Genomic DNA, 20,920 nt, shown 5'->3' on the forward strand with positions numbered 1-20,920 from the left:
ATACTGTATAATTTACCAGCATTAATCAACAAGAAAAACAGAAGAAATACTGAGGTGATCGCCGGCCCCTAGCCCTAAGCTTCATATATATATATATATATATATATATATATATATATATATATATATATATATATATATATATATATATATATATATATATATATATATATATATATATATATATCCCTTTATGATTTTTATGGACACGTCTACAGAAGCAGGCCATAGTCTCAACTTGTTGAATTTCCCTCCCTGGCAGATGAACTGCACTATCACCATAGTGGATTTTCTGCACTAATTTCCCTGCTAAGATAATGGATTCCACACCAACATTTGTCATAAGCCTTGCAGGGTCTCTAATCACCCGCTCCGTGGCCTGCTGTAAATTCCTAATGTTACCCTCCCTGTAGAGCGCTATCTATGTTTGCAGACAAGATGGCTGCGCCTTCCCCAGTAGGGTGGAGGCCATCTGGCATCAGCAAGCCACGGCTGCCCCAGAACGAAGGCCAGTTATCAATAAAGCTAAAGCCTTGCTATCTACAAAATTGCACCAGCCACTGATTTAATGATGTCAGCCTGCTAAATGTCTCATCAGTACCCCGGTAGGAGAGAGGACCAGCGACTATTAATCGATGCTGACACTTCTTTCTGGCAAGGTCACAAGTCTTCTCTATGTCCATTTTTGTGACCTCTGAGTGCTTCCACTCAGAGGTCACAAACAAACACAAACAAACTGCTATTTTCTGATTGCTAAAGTGGTTATGTTCTAAATCTCAAACAATCACTGTCAGATCTCCACACAAGCCAGCAGAATAGATATACCATGATTTAAAAAAAGTGAACGAGGGACATGGTTAAGCTATGTAGTGAATCTCAACGATGAGAAAGACACATACTAATTAATTCACAGCGGTTGTGTTCTAAAACTCATAACAGTCATAAATCAACATAATCCTACAGAAAGGATTTTGCACATATATCGCGCAAGCAGACACTTCTTTCTGTCTCTCTCTCTCTCTCTCTCTCTCTCTCTCTCTCTCTCTTGCTCACTATTACGTGTAGGATGAAATAGACTTGTTTGTCAGCTTATTTCATTTCTAAAGCCTCGATCTGATGGCCACCAAGGCCACCACTGCTTGTTACTGAAGTGAATTAATTCCACACTGTAGCCTTTTACACAGATTATGACATCAGCCATATACATTAATAACTGGAAATTTAAACTAGAAGCACTCAGAGAGTGCAAACCTCTGCCAAGGCCATGGGGTCACTGACGCCATAACATCTACACGCCGTACAATCACTGAACCTAAAAAAGTCTAAAAATGATGTTTGCTCAGTAGTAAAAAAAAGTTTCATCTGCTGTGACTGGATAGCATGTATCCTTAGCGCTTGGCATCACAGTTTATTGCAACTTGCACCTTTCCCAGAAGCTGCTGTCATCTGAGCACTGATATTGATATTGCATGTGCTTATAGACAAAAACAAATAAGAAACAAAATTCAATTTATTATTCAACTAAACTGCAAATATATGAATTTTTTAACATTTACGAAACACTTCTCTAAACAAGGCCATAGGGTCACTGACCCTAAAGAGATTCCCTCCTTGGCACAGTGATCTATTTCTTTTTGTCTTTTTCTCTAAAATTGTATATAATAATCATTAGATTATTAATATATAAACAAAAATAAATTTAAGAAATATTACAATTTGAAAACAAATGCACCCGAACGTGATGGCAGCTGCAACTGCTTAATGCTAACTTTTAACATTGAAAATGCCATAGACATGCTAACGCGTTAGCATCGGGATCCGGATCGTGATCCGGATCACCACTAAAATGTAATCACTTGTTCCTCTTGTCATTTCCAACCACTCCACAAAATTTCATCAAAATCCGTTCAAAACTTTTTGAGTTATCCTGCTGACAGACAGACAAACAAACAAACAAACAAACGCGACCAAAAACATAACCTCCTTGGCGGAGGTAATGAAAACTTTATAAGGTACCTTTTGACCTTTCAGTCCAGGTTCTCCACCAAGCCCTGGGAATCCCGGAGGCCCTGTCACTCCCTGGGGACAACAAACCAGAGCTGTGGTCAGATAACAGAGAATATATAAAATTATGAATCTTTGTTGCCAGGTGTTTGACTCCAGTTTTGTGTCAAAACTCTACACTACTGTAGTGAAAATACACTTGGTCTGAAAGTATTGGGATATTGACAGATTATTTTGCTGGATATCACTGTATAAATAACTCTAATATGATACATCAAACAGCTAAAATAACATAAACTGGAAATGCATCACAGCAACAGTTTCCTCAGAGACGCCCAAAATACGACTGTCATAAAAACTAACGAATCAATGAACGCCTGACTTACTGGATCACCGGGGTCACCTTTTCTTCCCTTAGAGGAAACACACACAGAGCCATTGTTAAATGTATGTTTTGACCTGAAGCAAAGACCTGAGATCATAATGTGCTGAAAATAGTAGATATGTTATTTAACAGAACAAAACTTACAGGTAGACCATTTTTTCCTGGAGCTCCAGGGATTCCTGGAGATCCTGGTTGTCCTTGGGGACCACGAGGTCCAGGCTCACTGTCCTCTCCAGAAGCCCTCCACTTTTCTGACACTTGTCCTGGACGTCCAGGAGGTCCAGGGGGACCAGCTGGACCTGGCTCCCCAGGCTCTCCTTTCTGTCCTGGAGAGGCCTACAGACAGATAAACAAATATTTATTCACTGACACACGCAGAAGGAAATTTCAGTTCAACCAGCGCTGATTAGAGAGAGAAACAGGATTAGAAACAATATACTTTACATGACAGAGTTAAATGGCTTGACAACGTATAAAGTCAGCTTTAATTCACCTTTTACAGTCACATACATATGGTTTGGTTGTCATGTTAATCTTCAAGTCCCACAATTCTACAACTGTGCATGTAGAAAATCTTGTGCTGTGCAGAATATTTACTCTTAAAATGGCTCGACTTAGACTTCTACGACATTTGGCACAGAAATAAACTCCAGTTGGCACCAAACATGGCACAAAATGGAATTTGCAAAAGGTCAAGGTTATGTTTGTTGGCTTTCTCCTCCCAGTACTTTTGATGATTTCTACCAAACGTGGTAGGTCAGGGAAGGTTAACCCCAAAATTGCCCCTAAAGAATTCATTTGGGCAAAGGTCAAGGAATTTGAGTTTCAACCCGCTTCGGTGCCGCATGGAGGTGGATTACAGAACAGGGGACAAATGTCAGATGCTGTAGCACTTACTGTCTTCATGTCCGTGGGTACTGTTACACAACAACATTATCATAATATAATAAAATAATAATAATAATAATAATAATACACTTTCATATGCATACAAACTGTTGCACAAAATAAAATCCAAAGTAAATCAGATTGACAACAACCAATAAAACAGGATAAGAAACAGATAAAAAAATAGAACATTAATATTGAATACACATTTTTATATCACACTTTGTAAGCTTATTCAAAAGTTGATGTTGTGTGTCCCCATTATAGAGGAAATCATAACTTACGGTGTGAGGTATGGAGGTCGGAGTCACTGTGTAAGATGATCTGACTGTAACACAGGAAAGTACACATTCAGCAAAAATAACTTTGTATTGTGTTAAGATAATTAGTGAAAGTGGATTTATTTTTACAATTACAGTATGTGACTTCACTTTGATTTAGTGTGACAATGTTTAAAAAGAAAAAAAGATTAAATTTTACAATTATTATGCAACTTCACTTTGGTTTAGTGTGACAATGTTTAAAAGAAAAAAAAATAATTTTACAATTATTATGAGACTTCAATTTAATTTAGTGTGACAATGTTTAAAAAGAAAAAAGATTTAATTTTACAATTATTGTGACTTCACTTTGATTTAGTGTGACAATGTTTAAAAAGAAAAAAAGATTAAATTTTACAATTATTATGCAACTTCACTTTGGTTTAGTGTGACAATGTTTAAAAGAAAAAAAAAATAATTTTACAATTATTATGAGACTTCAATTTAATTTAGTGTGACAATGTTTAAAAAGAAAAAAGATTTAATTTTACAATTATGTGAACTCACTTTTAATTAGTGTGACAATCTTTAAAAAAAAGAACAAGATGTACTCCTGTATCACTGTAGTGTTGTCTGTGTGTGTGTGTGTGTGTGTGTGTGTGTGTATGTGCGTGAGCGCGCCATCTGCTGGCTATTTGTAAAAATAGCTCAAAGAAACTACAACCTCCAAACACTGAACCTTTGACCTGTAGAAGTAAGAAATTCAGCACGGTAATATGAGAATAAGAGTACGTGAAGTCCATGGAAAGTTTCTCATGCATTAGGAACAGCACATCACAAATAAATACTTCTGCACATGTGTCACTGAGATTGATATTTTTTCTTCACATTTTTTTTTAAATACCTCCAACTGTGGTGCTCTCCATCTCCTGTCCAGAGGTCTCCTCTTCCTCCTGCTGCTCATTGGCTAGTGATGTCTCAGTGGGTGGAGCCTGGACTGGGGTGCTGTGAGTGGGATCCAGCTCTGGAAACGGCTGTTGAAAAATAAGTAGTGTCATATGTAATGTCACCAAAAAAAAACAAAAAAACAAAATGGAAGTTAAATATCACACTAAAATATTTAGAATTTTCTTTTTTCCATGAAACAGCAAACTAACCCCCACATCCTACAAAAGCCAGAAGGTTTGTGTGTATCTGATGTGTGTCACATGGCCTTATGTTATTATATTTCTTCCATAAATGTTCCGTATGTTTACAAGATAGAAGAGTATTAGCGGCAACCTGATATCATTTACGGCATTTGTCCACTCAAGTCGGTTACGACGACGAACTGGAGTCAGGTCGAGACCCCGATGAGGACGATGAGCATGCAAATGAGCTTCCCTGAGACGGTTTCTGACAGTTTGTGCAGAAATTCTTTGGTTATGCAAACCGATTGTTCCAGCAGCTGTCCGAGTGGCTGGTCTCAGATGATCTTGGAGGTGAACATGCTGGATGTGGAGGTCCTGGGCTGGTGCGGTTACACGTGGTCTGTGGTTGTTTGGCTGGTTGGATGTACTGCCAAATTCTCTGAAACGCCTTTGGAGACGGCTTATGGTAGAGAAATGAACATTCAATACACGAGCAACAGCTCTGGTTGACATTCCTGCTGTCAGCATGCCAATTGCATGCTCCCTCAAATCTTGCGACATCTGTGGCATTGTGCTGTGTGATAAAACTGCACCTTTCAGAGTGGCCTTTTATTGTGGGCAGTCTAAGGCACACCTGTGCACTAATCATGGTGTCTAATCAGCATCTTGATATGGCACACCTGTGAGGTGGGATGGATTATCTCAGCAAAGGAGAAGTGCTCACTATCACAGATTTAGACAGGTTTGTGAACAATATTTGAGGGAAATGGTGATAATGTGTATGTGGAAAAAGTTTTAGATCTTTGAGTTCATCTCATACAAAATGGGAGCAAAACCAAAAGTGTTGCATTTATATTTTTGTTGAGTGTAATTTGGAGATGTACAAATTGATACAAGCTGTTGTTTTAGACTTATTGTGTTACTAAACCGAAGGGGGTGGACTCACCTACATATCTACTCATTGCATTTTACAGGGTACATGAATAAAATAATCCATTTATGATACAATCTGGCAAAAAATAAATGAATTAAAAGCTGTTTGTAATGCAACAGATAAAAAATGAAGCAAAGTGAATTTTTCCAAGATGGAAGGAAATCTTGTCTGAACTGAAACCATGTGACGAATGTCTCCAAGCTGGGGTTCAGCTACCCCCCCCCAAACATCTGCAGTGACGGATAAATTCCTCAGTCTGCTGTCCTGTTTGAGACAGATGGATGGACACATCTGCCAAAGAGACAGCAGTAAATCTCTGAAATGCATTGGATTTGGGGTTTTCTTCTGCATCAATATTTTTCAAATAGCAGAGAGCTGACTGAGGACTTCACAAATCTGGTTAGGAATAATCGCAACACTTCCAGCAAGATATAAAACCAAACATGAGGGTACACTGTTATATTACTGTTCAGGTGACAGCAACAAAATGTGCACTGCTCAAATGGATATCAAAGAAAGTAAATAAAAAAAAGACTTGTTTAAAAAGTTTAAAGAAAAGTTGACTTAATTTTTTGTCTAAATAGAAAAATAATCTTTTTTTTACATAAGAAAAAAGTCTTATTTTTTGGAAAATATATCTCACTTTTTCTTGTTTTTTTTCCAGCTAATATCAAGCTGTATTTAACCAGTAACAAGGAAAGGAATTGGATTTCAAATCATCCAAGAAAAGGAATAAGATTGTTTTCCTTATTTTAAGACAGAGGCTAATCTTAAAATAAGAATTCTGTCTAGTTTTAAGGCACATTTTGATTATTCAGTGCCTAGACACTTTGCCAGTTTTGAGAATTCTTACCAAGTCATTTCTTCTTACCCCACTGGCAGATTTTTTTGCTTCGACCAAGACAATTTGGCTTGATTTCAGATTATTTCTCTTATTTTGAGAGGGACTGTTTTTGCAGTGTGTGAACATTATGATAACATTTGTTTTTTACAACAGGAAGGAGTGGTCACGTCATTTTATTTGGGCAGAAGTGCGTGAAGGTTGAGGAAGTATCATCTGGTTTTTGGAAATCATATTTTTTGGAGTATAAATCATGTTTTGTTTTTGTTTATTTCTTAACTGAGTGAGCAGATGGATAATGTCCTGGAAAATTAAAAATTTTATTTGGAATTTGATCTGGAACATATTTCCTGGAACACATGTGGCCTTGGCAGAGGGATGTGCTCTCCGAGTGCCTCCTAGTTCGAACATAATATTGACATGCAGCCATGTCTGGCGAACCTTTCCTGCTTCTGTTTTAACAGTTATATGCTTTGATCCTTGTGTGAGCTTCTGTCAGCAGCTGTTGCTCACTGCATGGGTTTTCTCTCCATTTCGGTCTCCGTCAATCTGTGGCAGACCTCGTGGTCTGTGGAAGAAATTCATGAACGCACTTTTATCTGGATTAGTTCCACTCGTTTCGACCTCATCGCACCTCTGCAGGCTAGTTGCCAATGTGCACTGATGTTCGGCCAAACCCGGCTTTTTCCTCTCATCCTTTATGTCTTAATTCTACCTGTGTGTGTGTGTGTGTGTGTGTGTGTATATATGCACATGCATGCATGCACACGCACTATGTTGTAATCTCTTTCCTCCACAATCTTCTTCACTTCATCTGTTCTCTCAATGTCTTCATAGGAGACATCACCGCTTCCATATCCAGAGGCCTGGGAAGAGGGAGGGGAAACCAGAATTGGGGGTGGGGGGGGGGGGGGGGGTGTCAATTGAAAGCCAAGTAGGCGCATAGAGTTAAACCCTCAGAAAAAAGCATCAAACAGCAGTTTAAGCCTCAGAGGAAGAAAGATGCCAAACGTGGCGTTCCTCGTTTGCTCGCTTCCCATCGTTTCCACTCTATATGTTAGAACATCCCATAACCTGTATTTATGATTTAAACAACCCAAGGAGTCTAGTTATGAGAACATTTGGGTAAAGCACCATTTCCATCCCAGTGTTTAAACATCAAATGCCTCAAAAGAAGAGTTAATAGGCATCTTACAAGGACGTTTTGGCGCACCTGTCGCTACATTCTGTAAAACAGGTGCACCTTCATAAGCATGAATACAAAGCTACAGTATTTGTAAGTTAATTTTACTAATTAGGTAACTCTTGGTTACCTTCAATGCCATTTTTTAACAAGATGCATAAACTCTCAGTCTTTCAAATTAGTAGTATAGTATAGTTTTTGTTGTTTTTTTTTGTGCTCCTGTCACAAAATGAGTCGAATTTTCATGACAGGGTTTTATTTTAACTCTCTATTACTGACCCTACTCCTACCCCTAACCTTAACAATAACTTAACCCTACTTTGTCCCCAACTCAAACCATCACCACCCCCTCCCCGCTTCACTTTTAATTTTGTGCAGCCAGCACGGAATGAATTACAATGAATTTGTGCTGCCGTGATGAAAATGAGGCGCTTTTCGTCTCAATATCACGAACCAATAGATTAATGTATATTTGGTGCTGCTGAATCACAACTTGCCGTGAGACCAGGTTGCATATACAGTCTATGGTGCAGACAAAAGGAGTCTCAAGACTTAATTGCATGGCTCCTTCCATTACAGATTACATTCCTCATCACATTATTAAGGTACTGTAAACACTTCATATCATTCAGAATTAATCCTCAATCCCAGGTACATTGTCCTACCAATCGCCTTTACCAAATGAAGTACTCATGCATATGTTCAACAAGGGCCAACAAACTGTGGACAATCAGATAGCTGTCTGACACATATGCTATTAGTCAATCAATCAATTCAATCAATTTTATTTATATAGCGCCAAATCACAACAAACAGTTGCCCCAAGGCGCTTTATATTGTAAGGCAAGGCCATACAATAATTACGTAAAAACCCCAACGGTCAAAAGGACCCCCTGTGAGCAAGCACTTGGCGACAGTGGGAAGGAAAAACTCCCTTTTAACAGGAAGAAACCTCCAGCAGAACCAGGCTCAGGGAGGGGCATTCTTCTGCTGGGACTGGTTGGGGCTGAGGGGGGAGAATCAGGAAAAAGACATGCTGTGGAGGGGAGAAGAGATCAATCACTAATGATTAAATGCAGAGTGGTGCATACAGAGCAAAAAGAGAAAGAAACACTCATGCATCATAGGAACCCCCCAGCAGTCTAAGTCTATAGCAGCATAACTAAGGGATGGTTCAGGGTCACCTGATCCAGCCCTAACTATAAGCTTTAGCAAAAAGGAAAGTTTTAAGCCTAATCTTTAAAGTAGAGAGGGTGTCTGTCTCCCTGATCTGAATTGGGAGCTGGTTCCACAGGAGAGGAGCCTGAAAGCTGAAGGCTCTGCCTCCCATTCTACTCTTACAAACCCTAGGAATTACAAGTAAGCCTGCAGTCTGAGAGCGAAGCGCTCTATTGGGGTGATATGGTACTATGAGGTCCCTAAGATAAGATGGGACCTGATTATTCAAAACCTTATAAGTAAGAAGAAGAATTTTAAATTCTATTCTAGAATTAACAGGAAGCCAATGAAGAGAGGCCAATATGGGTGAGATATGCTCTCTCCTTCTAGTCCCCGTTAGTACTCTAGCTGCAGCATTTTGAATTAACTGAAGGCTTTTCAGGGAACTTTTAGGACAACCTGATAATAATGAATTACAATAGTCCAGCCTAGAGGAAATAAATGCATGAATTAGTTTTTCAGCATCACTCTGAGACAAGAACTTTCTAATTTTAGAGATATTGCGTAAATGCAAAAAAGCAGTCCTACATATTTGTTTAATATGCGCTTTGAATGACATATCCTGATCAAAAATGACTCCAAGATTTCTCACAGTATTACTAGAGGTCAGGGTAATGCCATCCAGAGTAAGGATCTGGTTAGACACCATGTTTCTAAGATTTGTGGGGCCAAGTACAATAACTTCAGTTTTATCTGAGTTTAAAAGCAGAAAATTAGAGGTCATCCATGTCTTTATGTCTGTAAGACAATCCTGCAGTTTAGCTAATTGGTGTGTGTCCTCTGGCTTCATGGATAGATAAAGCTGGGTATCATCTGCGTAACAATGAAAATTTAAGCAATACAGTCTAATAATACTGCCTAAGGGAAGCATGTATAAAGTGAATAAAATTGGTCCTACCACAGAACCTTGTGGAACTCCATAATTAACCTTAGTCTGTGAAGAAGATTCCCCATTTACATGAACAAATTGTAATCTATTAGATAAATATGATTCAAACCACCGCAGCGCAGTGTCTTTAATACCTATGGCATGCTCTGATCTCTGTAATAAAATTTTATGGTCAACAGTATCAAAAGCAGCACTGAGGTCTAACAGAACAAGCACAGAGATGAGTCCACTGTCTGAGGCCATAAGAAGATCATTTGTAACCTTCACTAATGCTGTTTCTGTACTATGATGAATTCTAAAACCTGACTGAAACTCTTCAAATAGACCATTCCTCTGCAGATGATCAGTTAGCTGTTTTACAACTACCCTTTCAAGAATTTTTGAGAGAAAAGGAAGGTTGGAGATTGGCCTATAATTAGCTAAGATAGCTGGGTCAAGTGATGGCTTTTTAAGTAATGGTTTAATTACTGCCACCTTAAAAGCCTGTGGTACATAGCCAACTAATAAAGATAGACTGATCATATTTAAGATCGAAGCATTAAATAATGGTAGGGCTTCCTTGAGCAGCCTGGTAGGAATGGGGTCTAATAGACATGTTGATGGTTTGGATGAAGTAACTAATGAAAATAACTCAGACAGAACAATCTGAGAGAAAGAGTCTAACCAAATACCGGCATCACTGAAAGCAGCCAAAGATAACGATACATCTTTGGGATGGTTATGAGTAATTTTTTCTCTAATAGTTAAAATTTTATTAGCAAAGAAAGTCATGAAGTCATTACTAGTTAAAGTTAAAGGAATACTCGGCTCAGTAGAGCTCTGACTCTTTGTCAGCCTGGCTACAGTGCTGAAAAGAAACCTGGGGTTGTTCTTATTTTCTTCAATTAGTGATGAGTAGTAAGATGTCCTAGCTTTACGGAGGGCTTTTTTTTATAGAGCAACAGACTCTTTTTCCAGGCTAAGTGAAGATCTTCTAAATTAGTGAGACGCCATTTCCTCTCCAACTTACGGGTTATCTGCTTTAAGCTGCGAGTTTGTGAGTTATACCACGGAGTCAGGCACTTCTGATTTAAAGCTCTCTTTTTCAGAGGAGCTACAGCATCCAAAGTTGTCTTCAATGAGGATGTAAAACTATTGACGAGATACTCTATCTCACTTACAGAGTTTAGGTAGCTACTCTGCACTGTGTTGGTATATGGCATTAGAGAACATAAAGAAGGAATCATATCCTTAAACCTAGCTACAGCGCTTTCTGAAAGACTTCTAGTGTAATGAAACTTATTCCCCACTGCTGGGTAGTCCATCAGAGTAAATGTAAATGTTATTAAGAAATGATCAGACAGAAGGGAGATTCAGGGAATACTGTTAAGTCTTCAATTTCCATACCATAAATCAGAACAAGATCTAAGATATGATTAAAGTGGTGGGTGGACTCATTTACATTTTGAGCAAAGCCAATTGAGTCTAATAATAGATTAAATGCAGTGTTGAGGCTGTCATTCTCAGCATCTGTGTGGATGTTAAAATCGCCCACTATAATTATCTCATCTGAGCTAAGCACTAAGTCAGACAAAAGGTCTGAAAATTCACAGAGAAACTCACAGTAACGACCAGGTGGACGATAGATAATAACACATAAAACTGGTTTTTGGGACTTCCAATTTGGATGGACAAGACTAAGAGTCAAGCTTTCAAATGAATTAAAGCTCTGTCTGGGTTTTTGATTAATTAATAAGCTGGAATGGAAGATTGCTGCTAACCCTCCGCCTCGGCCCGTGCTACGAGCATTCTGGCAGTTAGTGTGACTCGGGGGTGTTGACTCATTTAAACTAACATATTCATCCTGCTGTAACCAGGTTTCTGTAAGGCAGAATAAATCAATATGTTGATCAATTATTATATCATTTACTAACAGGGACTTAGAAGAGAGAGACCTAATGTTTAATAGACCACATTTAACTGTTTTAGTCTGTGGTGCAGTTGAAGGTGCTATATTATTTTTTCTTTTTGAATTTTTATGCTTAAATAGATTTTTGCTGGTTATTGGTGGTCTGGGAGCAGGCACCGTCTCTACGGGGATGGGGTAATGAGGGGATGGCAGGGGGAGAGAAGCTGCAGAGAGGTGTGTAAGACTACAACTCTGCTTCCTGGTCCCAACCCTGGATAGTCACGGTTTGGAGGATTTAAGAAAATTGGCCAGATTTCTAGAAATGAGAGCTGCTCCATCCAAAGTGGGATGGATGCCATCTCTCCTAACAAGACCAGGTTTTCCCCAGAAGCTTTGCCAATTATCTATGAAGCCCACCTCATTTTTTGGACACCACTCAGACAGCCAGCAATTCAAGGAGAACATTAGTGCAGCACATAAGAGAATATTTACACAGAAATCCTTCAAATGGTGATGCAAGCATCTAAATTTGGCACAAATACTCCTTAGACACTGCTCTTTTGAAAAAGCAGCGTGTCCACTTGAATTTTCAGTACATGGCCAGGTAGGGGGCAATTGAAGCATTACCCAGGGGTCAAAATTAAAAAATGCTCCAATGATATTGAAATTAATTCCACATTATTTGTCTGATCAAGAATGTTCCAAAAAGGTATAGTTTGGACCATCTATGTCTGAATTCTGTGGAGTTATGGGGTAAAAATAGAAAGAAATGGTGAGAAAGGTCCATTTCAGTTTGTACAGGGGTCAAAAATTAAAGTTGCTCCAATTTTGATGAAAAGTGATGCAAATTATTGGTTTAGTTAATAGAGTTGTAAAAAGGAATAGTTTGCACCATCTACCATGCTTCCTTATCATATTATAGGGTAATATATGTTAAATGCCATTGAATCCAATGGATGTCAGCATTGTTTGGCCTTTACGGTGGACACCGAACATTCAATATGGTGAAAAAAAAAAAACTCTTCCATTTATTATTCCTATTAGCTCAACCTATAATTTGCATCACTTTTTACTTTTTTTTTTTTTTTTTGCAGTTGCATTATATATGTAGTTTGTATCACAGTATATATATTCATTTGTTGTCTCTAAGAATCCTATATTCCACAAATTCTTTAACGAAGGAATGAATGAGTGAAGGAGACATGGTCTTAGAGCTCTAAATCAGGCCTCTCGATCCCTGCTCCTGGAGGGCACCTGCCTGGCATGTTTTGCAACTCCCTCTACACCACCCACAGTTAATTAACTCAGCCAGGTGTGCTCAGTCAATCAAGAGCTGGGAAACACCAATGTTAAGACCAGCTCTGACTAGAGCAGATAGACATGGAAAATATGCAGGACAGGTGCCCCCTCCAGGAGCAGGGTCAGAGAAGCCTGCTCAAAATGAATGTAAATCACATTTTTCCCCCAACTTTCTTGCAACATATATTGCTGGTACCATTTACTAAATTTGGACAGCAACTATTCACCCATTGGTGGCACTCTAAAAGTTCTGCAATACATTTAACATCTGCCTTCAAACGGTAGTGGGAGTGAGAGAAAGAAAGAGTGGTGTAACACAACAAAAGCCAACTGTGAAATTAGAGGAAAAGAAACTCAGTGGCAATAGCTTCTAGGACTGGTGCAGGGTAGATATGAAAGGTAATATATATACAAAAAATACATGTATAGTGCATCTGGAAAGTATTTACAGCACTTCACTTTTTCCACATTTTGTTATGGTACAGCCTGATTCCAAAATGGAGTAAATTAATTTTTTTCCCCTCAAAATTCTACTTTCAACACCCCATAATGACAACATGATTTTTTTTTGGCAAGTTTCTAAAAAAACAAACAAACAAACAAAGAAATCACACATACAGCTGTGCTCAAAGGTTTACATACCCAGGCAAAATGTTTGCTTTTTTTTGGGGGCCATTTTTAAGAGAATATGAATTACAACACAAAACTTTTTTTCGCTCATGGTTAGTGGTTGGGTGAAGCCATTTATTGTCAAACAACTTTCTTCTTTTTAAATCAAAATGACAAGAGAACTACCCAAATGGATCTGGTCAAAAGTTTACATACTCCTGTTCTTAATACTGTGTATTGCCCCCTTTAACATCAATGACAGCTTGGAGTCTTTTGTGGACGAGGCTCTCTGATGTAAAACTGCCACTGAATATGTTTTGGGCTTTATTTACATCAATTACAAAGAAATACAAACAATATGGCACTCTATGGTAAATCTGCATGGAGTAGAGAGTTCTCAAAAACTGAGTGACTGTGCAAGAAGAAGAGTGAGGAAAGCCACCAAGACACCCAGAGAACCCAGGAGAAGTTATGGACTTACGTGGCTGTGACTGGAGAAATTGTGCACAGTGCAAGCTTTGCATTTTGTATCACTACTCTTAGCTTCATAGTGGAGTAGAGCAGAGAAGGATTTTCTTTCACCAAAACAGATCAAATCCAGGCTTGCATCTCAGATGTACCTTCTGACAATTTGTAGCTAAACTTTCAGGTCTTCTTTTTAAGAAAATCCTCCTCTATACCACTTCGTCATGAAGATGGATAACTGATGATACAAAATGCAAAGCTTGCACTGTGCATAATTTCTCCAATCACAGCCACGCAAGCCTATAACTTCTTCTGGGTTGTCTGGGTGTCTTGGTGGCTTTCCTCACTCTTCTCTTTCTTGCACAGTCACTCAGTTTTTGAGAACTGTCTACTCCATGCAGATTTACCATAAAGTGCCATACTGTTTGTATTTCTTTGTAATTGATGTAAATAAAGTCCAAAACATATTCAGTGGCAGTTTTACCATCAGAGAGCCTCGTCCACAACTACCACAAAGGACTCCAAGCTGTCAGTGATGTTAAAGGGGGCAATACACAGTATTAAGAACAGGAGTATGTAAACTTTTGATCAGGTCCATTTGGGTAGTTCTCTTGTCATTTTGATTTAAAAAGAGGAAACACAGTTGTTTGACAATAAATGGCTTCACCCAACCACTAACCATGAGTGAAACAAAGTTTTGTGTTGTCATTCATATTCTCTTAAAATGGCCAAAAAAGCAAAAATTCTGCTAGGGTATGTAAACGTTTGAGCACAACTGTATCTTGGCTGTGTGCTCATTGTCCTGATGAAAGATGAACCATCACCCCGGTCTGAAGTCAAGAGCGCTCTGGAGCAGGTTTTCATCCAGGATGTCTCTGTACTTTGCTGCATTCATCTTTCCCTCAATCCTGACTAGTCTCCCAGTTCCTGCTGCTGAAAAATATCCCCACAGCATGATGCTGTCACCACCATGCTTCACTGTAGGGATGGTGCCTGGTTTCCTCCAAACATGACGCCTGACATTCATGCCAGAGAGTTCAATCTTTTCTCATCAGACCAGAGAATTTTGTTTCTCATGGTCTGAGAGTCCTTCAAGTGACTTTTACTCAGGAGTGGTTTCCATCTGGCCACTCTACCATACAGGCCTGATTGGTGGATTACTGCAGAGGTGGTTGTCCTTCTGGAAGGTTCTCCTTGCTCCAAAGGGGAATGCTGGAGCTTTGACAGAGTGGCCATCGGGTTCTTGGTCGCCTCCCTGATTAAGGTCCTTGTCCCACGATCGCTCAGTTTAGATGAGCTGCCAGCTCTAGGATGGGTCCCGGTGGATCTGAACTTCTTCCATTTATGAATGATGGAAGCCACTGTGCTCATTGAGACCTTCAAAGCAGCAGAAATGTTTCTGTACCCTTCCCCAGATTTGTGCCTCCTGTCTCAGAGGTCTACAAACAATTCTTTTGACTTCATGCTTGGTTTGTGTGCTGACATGCACTGTCAACTGTGGGATCCTATATGTAGACAGGTGTGTGTCTTTCCAAATAATGTCCAGTCACCTAAATTTACCCCTGGTGGACTCCAGTTAAGCTGTAGAAACATCTCAAAGATGATCAGTGGAAACAGAATGCACCTGAGCTCAATATTGAGCTTCATGGCAAAGGCTGTGAATACTTATGTACACGTGATTTATTTATTTTTTACTTTTAATAAAATTGCAGAAATCTCAAAAAACGTTTTTCACATTGTCATTATGGGGTATTGTGTGCAGAGTTTTGAGGAAATTTTGGAATAAGGCTGTAACATAAAATGTGTAAAAAGTAAAGCGCTGTAAAACTTTCCTTATGTACCATATATTCAGATTCAGATGTACTGTATATCCAGATGTACATTCAGATATTCAGATATTACAAAGGGGTCCACTAGACTTTGATGCTGAGGGACTGATTGGATGTCTTTGGTGATGGGTCTCTTGGGAGAATCTTTGGCCATTTATTTGACACAAATGACTTTATGTCAAATAAATGGTTACTTAGAGAGTCAGATGAGTATCACTTGCATTGTGTGGGAATGCCAGCTACGTACCACATGGCATTTTGGCCATGTGGTACATTTCTCTGGGTGTCATCCAGCACATAGGTGCCTCAGTGTTGAGGACCCCAAACGATAGAGAAGACCAAGGAGTCTATCATGATCATCCACCTGCCTGCTGCAGACAGATGGATACTTAAAAGAAGTGGGTGTGGACCAGTCATCTGCCTGGGTGGTTGTCATCCAGGTTCCATGGTGCGGTGGATGTGGCGAAGCGTGGCATCAGCACATGACCGGATTTTTTGCGTACACGGCATTCTCCAAAGATGAGCTGACAACTCTGCTTTGTGACAGTGTTACAACATCTGTCAGATGAAACCAAAGTTGACATTCTTTAAAACTCTTGAATCCTCAAACTGATCTGGATCATCACCCATAATAAAATAAGTTCTTCCTCTCAAATTGACAATATCTCCACTAAATTTAGACCTTTAACTTGTCTGTTACGCAAGATCACTTGCAGGTAGGATACAAACAAAATGAGCTTCTTGTCATGCTTCATTTTCACCATTAGAGGGCAAAACACTTCCAAGTTGGCAAGGTTTTTCAGTCATTCATTCATTCAGTCATTCACTCACTCACTCACATAAGGATCGTCCTCCTCACATTGGTCATCTGGAGCCGTGGGATCGGACTTCAGCACCAGCTGTTGGATCGAGCCCTGGGGACAGAACCTCCACGTTAATACAGTGTGTCAGAATGTAGTGCAGAAAGACGATAAAGATGAAGAAGAAGAAAAAAAACAAGCGTGCACTTTTTCTTTCTGCAGGTGCACAATAGTAATTACAGAATGGTGCTTTTAAAGTGAGTTTGTCCCCATATAAGAAGAGTAAATACTTGCTAAGAGCTCATTTTGCCAACTTTATTAATGCTGAGTGCGTGCCGGAGGACAAACACCTGTTTTTAATGAAACCAAGCGCCGTCTGTGAAATTTATTGGTGATGATGGAGAGAAACATGGACATGGAGGGAATGAATAGAAAGCAAAAGAAGGACAAAAAGTCAGAACAGCTTTACAGCAGCTAAAAGCTCTTATTATGCAGAAACCAAACCATTTGATACAAACAAAGAATGCTGTATGTAACTTTTCTGGTCATTTTTGTGCACATTACACCACAACAATGAAAAGCAATTGATTTAAATGATTGCAAAATGTTCACTTGTGTGAATATAAGTTGAAAAAGGTGGCAGAAATTTGTCAGTGTCACATAACATAAAACCTTATCACAGAGTCCGAAAGATATATAGCTGCTGTCCAATAATATCAGCCGATACGTGCCTTTCACAAACATACTGACATCAATTTTACTTTTGCTAACTTTTATTTTACAGAATAAACACTGCAGAAAAACATTTAAATGGTGTCAATACATACTTTGTCCAGCTCAGGGTGCTCTGATGGCATTGTTTACAATGCTGAAAAGAATGGCTGGGACCCCCCACACCCCTCCCCTCATTCCCTTTGGCCAAGTTAGCTACAATAGACAAAGCGACCAGTATCATTCATTTTCAAGAAGAGTGGGTGTTTTGCACAACCCTATGTCACGCCATTTCATGGTGGCATCACGAAACATAAATTAATCTACGTATTAGTAATTCCACCAGGAAAAGCACTGCATTTTGGTAATGGGTACACAAAATGCAGGATGATGCAGGGGGGTATTTGGGGGGTTATGGTTAGGGGAAGGGAGAGGATTGGGTTATGGTTAGGGTTAGTAAGTGGATAAGTGGAGCTAAAACAGACTAGGTCGATTTTATGCAAATAGTGAGCAATGCCACATGGCAACTACCAGTCCAAAACAGTAGGCTCCAATTACTGGATATTGTACCCTGATGTCCACCAGCCCCTATTTTTGCAAAATATCATCCCTTCTCTACATAAATTACACCCAACTATGCACTGTTTTGGATCATGATGTATCAAATGTCATGATTTTTTAAACATGTTCAAAAATTTCCAGATTGCTCCCAGTATTCTATAATGCCACTTATCACTAATACTGCTTTTACCACCGATTACACTCAATGTCAGGACATGATTGGGTATCTGATTATTTTATGCAGCAAAAACAGACAATCAGGCATCACAAATCAGCAATGGGAGATTGACCTGACATGTAATTGTAAATATTATAATATATTTCCCATATTCACATATTCATGCCTGGAAGAATCTTGTAATACAATTTCAGACGCTAAATACAATTTCCCCACTAAAGTGAACCATACCAAGTCTCAAACTTAGCTGTGCATTTTTTCTGTCGGCATCACTTCTATCATCACACTGACTCATGTAGGTCTATCATCTAGTGTGCTAGACCTACTACCAGAGGTGGGAGTAAGTCACCATCAAGTCACTCTCAAGTCATGAATCAGCAAGTCCCAAGTCAAGATTCAAGTCATAATGACCACCAAGTGTTTGACAGCTGACTTGAGACTTTACTTGGGACTTGCAGATTGATGACTTGACAGTGACTTACTCCCACATCTGCCTACTACTACTGTAGTAGTACGGGTACACTAGTAGCTAACGTGCTACTACTGTAGTAGGTTAACGAGCTTGTTTAATACACTAAGATTGTGTCAAGTGTTTACAGATGAATGTCAATTTTTGGTAGTCTAACTTTTGCCTCAAGTTACAGTTTAACTAGCCAATCTTAACGAGTCAAAGCTATCTTTTATTTTATATAACATTAGCCAACTAGAAGCACTCAGAGAGCACAAACCTCCGCCAAGGCCATAGGGTCACTGACGTCACATGGAATACCCTTTGGCAAAGAGACTTATTCCACATCGTTTCATGCATCAACCGTCATGTTTCAGATTCAGTGGTTAAACCCTTAGATCTTCAGCAAATGTATTTATAAAGAGAAACTGCATGAACTATACAAGTTTTTTTTATTTTCTAATAACAAGTTTGTTCAATGAGGAAAAAAATAAATGTTAAATTATTGTTGTGTCGTAACTTAATTTTTGTTCAGCCTTTGTGACCCGTCTTAATGAAGTTAGATACAAAAATGTTGAAATTGGCCCTATCCTGCAATGATAAAGAATCCTTAAAAAAAATTACTGGATCTGGATTGTGTTCCGGATCATTACCAAAATTTAATGACTTCTAAGTTAGGCCAAGATACACTACTGGTAAAAATTTCATTGAAATCCGTTGAGTATTTTTTGAGTAATCCTGCTAACAATCCAACCAACCAACAAACAGACGCGACTGAAGACATAACCTTGGCGGAGGTAGTTAATGTATGTTGGGTTTGTAATGATAAAATTAGCTAACTTATGTTATGTAAGGTAAGTGGTTAGTACCCTTACCTCTAAATGATGAGGTTCCCAGTTCAAAATCAAACGTACCATTCTCCAACAATTTGGAGCTGTGTCAGGAACGACATCTGGCTTTAAAAATAAATCAATCAATCAAATCGTGCCAAATCAACATGTAGAACTCTGGTAGATCTGCTGTGGTGAACTTGTGGTGTTGATGTTAAATGGTCATTGTTAACTGAAGGCAGTTAAAAGGAGAAATGGGCACATGGTGCAGCACATTTAAAAGAAATTAAAAGCAGAAAAAAACATGAAATGTGTTCGACATTTCAGTGTAATAATGATGATGAAAGGCTAATTCTGAATATTTGGCAACAGATAAGAAAAAGGGTTGTATTTAAAGAAAGCAATTAGACTGAAGCATATCACTCCAGTGTGTTTGTATGTAATAATGAAGAGAAAACTTGTGATAAGCATGACAGACCTTTTTTTTCTGTTTTGCACTCAGAAACCCAGCTGCAAATGGAACAGCGCTGATGGACTGGACTTTTGCCATGCTGACCTCAACTCAATGACCTTCTGTGTCAGAAATGGAGTGAATCTGGCAAGCATCGGGTTTGAGTCTGGACCCGTTTGTGAGAACATGACCAGAACAAATTAAGGACTTGCTCAACAGGTCCTGCCCACTTCTCAAGAGATTCTGTTAGAACACTGGGATAAACTGGATCTGTGCTGAAACAGGACTGGAATTTGTCAAAAGTAATGCCATACTGTAATCTTAGCAATGCCTGTCTGTCTGTGTGTCTATTCCCTAACTTGCCCCACATCATTTGTCCATTTTCCTCCAAACTTGGTCTGTGGACAAAGATCAACCCCAGGCTAGTTTTGGCAAATGTAAAGAGCAATGGGATCAAATGTCAAAATGTACTTGCTTCTCTGCTTGCTTACTTACTTAGGTCCTATTTGCACCTGACTTGACATATGTAAGTGAGCCGTGGAATTGCCCAAACAAGCTCAAATTTGCCAAAGGGTATTTGTCAGAATGTTCCATGACGCACACCCAAATGTCCTCAGACCACTTAATGTTACAAACGGATTTGACCTGACTGCTTTACATACACTCATGATGCATACTCAAGTGTCATCATTTGCGTGCCGTCTAAATTGATAAAACCAAGTGCTTCATATCTGTCTGGGACAAACCAGGGCACCTGATGGATTGTTCCGTAATTGCTAATAACGCTGACACAAACAAGTTCATCATAAAGTTTTGATATGACACATGCTGCTTGAACAAACAACGTGATCAAGTCTCCTGCTTACCATGTCAACGCACCAGTATTTGCAGCCAGTCACATAGCTCCACTGATACACACGGCACGGCAAAGACCGCCCACTTGAAGGCAGGCCATTTGCAGGAATAAAAACAGCTCAGCCCTAATGTTGGGGCTCTCTGTTGCAACGGTGCACGTGACATTTTGGGATCAAGGTCATTGGGGTGAATGGTAAAAATTTCAGTTTGTCGGGCTGATTTGCACCAAACCTGCCACACGTATAGAGGTAAGATCTGGAATTG

At 39.2% G+C, this 20,920-nt stretch overlaps 1 protein-coding gene across 1 annotated transcript in view; it reads right to left on the reverse strand.

The window, feature by feature from the left end:
* Positions 1–20,920, reverse strand: part of LOC117508425 (collagen alpha-1(XV) chain-like) — a 207,121-nt gene that overhangs the window by 59,966 nt on the left and 126,235 nt on the right. The window contains 7 exon segments of the mRNA XM_034168536.1: positions 2,017–2,079; positions 2,391–2,417; positions 2,534–2,725; positions 3,562–3,605; positions 4,442–4,571; positions 7,216–7,308; positions 16,662–16,736. Coding sequence (XP_034024427.1) covers positions 2,017–2,079; positions 2,391–2,417; positions 2,534–2,725; positions 3,562–3,605; positions 4,442–4,571; positions 7,216–7,308; positions 16,662–16,736 — 624 coding nt within the window.

This window comes from Thalassophryne amazonica, chromosome 1, assembly GCF_902500255.1.
Source record: "Thalassophryne amazonica chromosome 1, fThaAma1.1, whole genome shotgun sequence".
NCBI lineage: Eukaryota > Metazoa > Chordata > Actinopteri > Batrachoidiformes > Batrachoididae > Thalassophryne > Thalassophryne amazonica.